Raw genomic sequence first — 6,000 nt, forward strand, 5'->3', positions numbered from 1 at the left:
CAAAAAAAAATGTGTCATAATTTTAATTAAGTTAGTTTGTTCGCAAAAAAATAAATAAGCAGTGTCCGGCATAAAATACTGATTCATATGGCGTGAGCTGTTCTTGACCATAACTGGTCAGGTTTTAATCATGAGAGTCTGGCACAGATATGGATTAGAGTAGATACAGCAAGTTGATCGTCAAAGCGTGCCATTCCGATATGTCCAAATGGACATACATGGTCGAGTGATGTTCATGTAATCCGATTACAATAATCGGTTACGATGATTTTACGAGGACAGTAGTAGGGGAGAGGGGGGCAGCTTTGAACAATTTTCATAGTTTATTAAATATCTTCTAAATTTGCCTGATTTCATTAAGTTTTTCTTCCTAGATAGAGGTCATGGTTATCACACAACAAAATAATGATGTTCTTCTTAATTGTTCATGAACACTTATTAAGATATTTACATTTTTGCACAGACCTGTAAATGTTCAAAACTGCCCCGTAGTCGGGGCAGCCTTGAACACGCCTGGGGCAGTTTTGAATTAGTATTTTTTTCAATGAAATAAAACGGAATATTTATGAATATGTATTTTTTAAATAATTAATAAATAAAATTCTAAATGATCAGTGTCATTTGGGATCAATTTAACATGTTTATTTTATTTTAAATCACTCTGTACAAAGTAACACAAAACTTAGGGATATTATTAAAAAAAAGTAAATATAAGATAATAATATATCAATGACTAAATACTAATAAACTTTCTGTTTAATGACACATCAAAGACAAAACTGCATAATTTTAAAAATATCAATCAACTACTAAAACTAGCTTTTGCCCGGACTTCACCCAGCTTGAAATTTTATCTGTTACAGTAAAGCAATCTGCTTATTTGTTATGTAAGAACCTTCTACGAAGTATTAGAAAACTTAAAGTTTCATAATATAGCCTGACCAGGAACATAAAAACCCTGGCATAGAGGCGCGACAATTGCATTTGATAGTGCAACACTGAGTACAGTCGTACCTGTGTTAAATTAATTGGCTAACTTTATGTATCAGGATTCAGGATTACGGGCTAATTTAATATTTTCATAAATTAACGAAAACATATTATTACAGGTAACCCGGTTTAAATAAATTAAATGAAACCATCAATCGAGCTAGTAGGATTTATTTTATTATTCATCAATAATCAAATTCAGAACTTGAATATTCAACTGCAATGTCTGCTCATGAACGCTTCAAACTCGGTACTTCTTTCCCAATTCCATAAAATTCAACACTTAGAAAGTGACAAAAAACTTTAAAATAGGTAGTTGAAACAAACCACAGCTAATTTTCATAGTGGACTGTACTATACGATAAACATGTCAGTCAATTTGACAACCTTTGTTGGAAACATTATTCAATGAAAATATTGTCCGAACCCTTGGTATTTCTCTTCGACAAATACTTTAACACATTGTGAACCACTTTTCTTTCACGACTATAAAAAGATTTTAGCAATTTCATTCACAAAATCAATTGCGCACATTTAAAATAAAGTTTGTTTACACTTTGACAGCAATAGACTGACATGCAAGGTGACATGTCAATGAAGTTTTTAGTTATTGTTGCCATTAAAAGAAATTAGTACCATTAGATTTCCGCAACATGGCGAGGGTTTTTATGTTCCTGGTCAGGCTATACCACTGAAAAAAGAAAATTGACAAAGTTCAAAGGTGCCCCAACCATTTCGTTCAAAGCTGCCCCATGGGTATATTTCCAGAAAAAAACATAAATTTCATAACGGAACATACTTTTATGTTGCAATTTCTTATCAAATCTTCATTGAAACTATTTAAACTTCCATATAGTAAACAAACCACTCACTATTTTATAAAACTACGTCCACAAAAACCTTAGAACCAAAATAAAAAAGTGCGAAACTGGCAGTCAAATACAAAAAAGCACTTTTACCGGTTAACCTACAGTTAAATATTAAAAATGAGATGTGACAGCTATGCGCATCAGTGCTGGCAATATAAATTATGATTTATACCATTGTAGCCTAAACCAGTGATTTTTAAATTCATTTGTTCTATGCTGGCCCTGTCCAAAGCTGCCCCCCTCTCCCCTACGAACACGGTAGAAAGAAGAAATTATTTACGGATTGAGAATTGTAATTAACAGCACAAGTAACAAATAATTAATTAGAATAAAGTAGCAGTAGAAGAAGTATAAAGTAGCATTGTTTTTAATACATATCCTGCGATGTACTCTTAAGAGTTAAAACCATGGTCCCTGTATGTGGTGCACTCATACCGATCCCAAGGAACCGTACTTACTCATAACAATAAGACACACACTGATGCATGTATTCATGCACTTGACAAATTTATGTCTTGAAACGCTGGTAGGGTAAAAAAAATAACGAGATTTGATGATTTGTAAGAATTAATTTATTTTAAAAAGGTAAATAAAGATGTTTTTGGTTTTGTATTTAACAAATTATCAGTTTTATTGGAATTAATTAATTTTCGAATCGATTCACACGATATCATTCGATGACTTTGCAAATGCAGTACGATGATACGATTACTTTTACGTTGCGGCAATCACTAAAATTCGCTAAAATGACACTAATGACGTTTAAAAAGTGGCACGCTCGGCTTCATACAATTTTTGACACATGCTGCATCTATCCATATCTGTGGAGTCTGGTTTCTGGCGTGGAGGCAAGCCCATCTTGCAACGGATGATCTAGAAGGCAGACGTGGAGCTGGTTGGCTTAGAACCCGGTGTGACGAAGGCAAATACTTGATTCATCTGTGCTTGGTTCAGGTGGCATGCTGATTACAATGCCTACTTTATAAAATTACATTATTGCATTAAAAATCTAATCTGTCTTTCTTGTGATGCTTTTGGGTTATAGATTCATGTAGAAAAATGACAACACTGTAGTCTGTATGTATGACGAGTTTTGCTCGATTTTAGGCAAAAAACTGATTTATCTGTGCGTGATTCATATGGTCAGGGCCCTATATGAATCATAAAATAAATTAGTTTTCAAGCACCAAAAAAGGGTTTTTTAACTAAGAATGACATCCCAGACTGCATATCACTTAAGACCAGGTGCGATTGCGGTCTTGTTATGAATAACAAAAACATTATCATTTGTGTTTAAACAGTAAATAAGTAGTATATCCGTTAAGCTAGCAACCATAACACAAGTATATTTGTTGCTTATATTGTAGCTAAATGGCGCTGTATGAAATTGCCCAACGATTTATTTATTTTTATTATAATTGCAGCTACACTTATGGCGTCCATAGCACATAAACTGCTGAGCATAGGCCTCCAATGATTTCGAGATTAACTGATTGCCATTGCCACAACCTCTATAAGCTCATCTCACCTTCTTCACCTTGTAGGTGGACGTCTTAACACCAATAGCTTGGATAAGTGATACAGCTCGGTAGAGTCATCTAAAATACCTTAGTGCCATAAGATGAAAGTCTACATCCAGTGTGTGTTTATCAATGATGACAAATGGGGGGGTTAAGAAAAAACAATTTAGCACACAAGACTTTGAGTGTCCTGTGCCAAAAAGGCCCTTAGCGTGACAACCGATTTTTAGTCGGCCGATAGTTGGGCCCGATTCTAATTTGTATGAAGAACCAATCGGTGTAATGTGCGGACTTACTGATTATCCGTACTGATTAACTGCCCGACTAAACTATCGGCCGACAAAAAGTTTGCAGTCTGCGCCTAGGTAAAGGTGCCACGACACTGGTTTTCAGCAAAGATGTTTCCTAGGTATTGTGATGATTAGAGTGGATGATTTATTGTATTGTACATTGTAAATTATATACCTATTTTATTCCCATTTTCAGGTTTTCAGTGCGAAAACTAGAGCAGGCAGCGCAGGGCTCGCCAGTGCGGTGGGCTACATATTTGGGTTCCTAACCAACAAAATGTACATCAGCATGGTTGACAGTCTTTCTATATGGGGAACCTACGGCTTTTACAGTATAGTATGGTCAGTGGTCAATGGCACTTATGCTACACATTAATATGGCTAGGTTGCACCATCTTAAGTTGCTTAACAAACGTCAAAAGTCAAACTCAATACAAAAACACTGGTTATGCTATAGATAAGTAGTTACAGTTAAAGTTACTTTTAGTTAGGTGGTGCGACTTGAAGCTTAGTCTTTAAAGCTTGAGCAAATATTTTTTTTTATTTCAGTTTGACCAGCTGCGTAATTTTCTACTTTATCCTACCTGAAACTGAAGGCAAGAAACTAATCGACATTGAGAATCATTTCGCGGGCCGAAAGAAGCTAAATAACAAAGTTTACAAGTCTAAGGTCAGTTCTCTTTTTTAACTTAGAAACTGCATTTCCCAAATTCTTAACACATTTTTATTAATAGTGTAAAAGTCTCAATTATATTTTTACGCATCATCTAGATTTTAGTTGATCGTTCTACTTTGTTTTTCAGAAGAGACCGAAAACCGACATATCAAGAATGTATGAAATCAAGGGAAGCACTAACCCATCGTTTGAAGGGGACAATTCTAACTTATAACGTCATTGTAGCAGGATGCTTGTTGTATGAGATGAACAGGGTCATTCTGTGAAGTATCAAAGCCTCCTATCGCTTGATGTTTTATACTTTAATCCTAATACAATTAAATAAAACACAAATTCATGTTTCCTTTATCTCAGGGGGTATAGATACATCAATTAAAAATAAGTAAAAAATATACATATAAGTAAGTATTTGAAACATTTTTTTTTATAGAAATCGACGATTCTGTATAATTTTTGTAAGTATAAAAATAAAAATATTATTCTTTGTAACTGTGATTTGTGACACAAAAACACATGTTTAATATAGACTGAAGTTCTTAAACAACATAATAATATTATATATAAATACCTACTTAAGTATTATTTAATACCCTCAAAAATCCAACATTTTGAAGAAACCAGCACCTTTGATTGTAAGTAAATCTTGAACTTGGAATTAACGTGCGAGTAAACGCCATTTTACCACCTTAGTAATTCGTTTCAGCCAAATGACGTCCACTGCTGGACAAAGGCCTCCCCCAAGGTTTTCCACAATGAACGGTCCTGCGCTGCCCGCATCCAGGCTCTTCCCGCGACCTTTACCAGATCGTCGGTCCACCTAGTAGGAGGCCTGCCCACGCTACGTTTTCCAGCCCGTGGTCGCCACTCGAGAACTTTCCTGCCCCAACGGCCATCGTCTCTACGAGCTATGTGCCCCGCCCACTGCCACTTGATTTTAGCAATTCTGCGAGCTATGTCGGTTACTTTGGTTCTCCTACGGATCTCCTCATTTCTGATTCGATCACGCAGGGAAACTCCGAGCATAGCCCGCTCCATCGCCCTTTGGGTGACCTTGAGCCTTCTTATGAACCTTAGTAATTAACTTATTATAACTCGCCGTAACAAAGATAACAAAATTCTACAAATCCTCATCATAATCTTCATCATTTCATCACCCGGGTGGTAAGCGACCTTAATACTACAAAATTTGTAACAAAATTTAATGTTCCTACTTATTAATATTCCCTTTCATAGAATTGCGAAAAAAAATCCTTAATAATTCCATTATTTTACCTACCGACTTGGCAAGTGGCGAAGCCCCTAAGATGTGAGCTTGGGTTGTAATTTATTAAATTATAAAAGTAATCAGATCATAAATCATTCGCAATCCGCAGCGGGGCTTCAATTTGTTTTCGTATTTTAGATCTTGTTGCTTGGTGAGATAAGGTTTTATTCCACCAAAAACTTTTTAGTAATCCCGGTTTCTGCACAGAATAATAGTACCGTTTCTGCTTATAAAGGTAACTAAGTACCTAAGTATCCCTCTTTCCATAAAATATTTGTAGAAAATAAATTTAAAAAGTAGATAATCTGTGTTTTATAAAAGCAACAATAGTCGACTGGCTAAACATTAACTGGCTGACTCGTGTTCCGAAGGACGCGGGTTCGAACCCCGC

At 35.4% G+C, this 6,000-nt stretch overlaps 1 protein-coding gene across 1 annotated transcript in view; it reads left to right on the top strand.

The window, feature by feature from the left end:
• LOC135087207 (facilitated trehalose transporter Tret1-like) overlaps positions 1-4,912 on the top strand; it is a 57,270-nt gene extending 52,358 nt beyond the window's left edge. The window contains exons 13-15 of the mRNA XM_063982047.1: positions 3,866-4,011; positions 4,219-4,339; positions 4,473-4,912. Coding sequence (XP_063838117.1) covers positions 3,866-4,011; positions 4,219-4,339; positions 4,473-4,559 — 354 coding nt within the window. The 3' untranslated portion in view covers positions 4,560-4,912. The remainder of the gene's footprint in view (positions 1-3,865; positions 4,012-4,218; positions 4,340-4,472) is intronic.
• Positions 4,913-6,000: the final 1,088 nt, after the last annotated feature.

Source organism: Ostrinia nubilalis, chromosome Z (assembly GCF_963855985.1).
Source record: "Ostrinia nubilalis chromosome Z, ilOstNubi1.1, whole genome shotgun sequence".
In the NCBI taxonomy this organism is placed as follows: domain Eukaryota; kingdom Metazoa; phylum Arthropoda; class Insecta; order Lepidoptera; family Crambidae; genus Ostrinia; species Ostrinia nubilalis.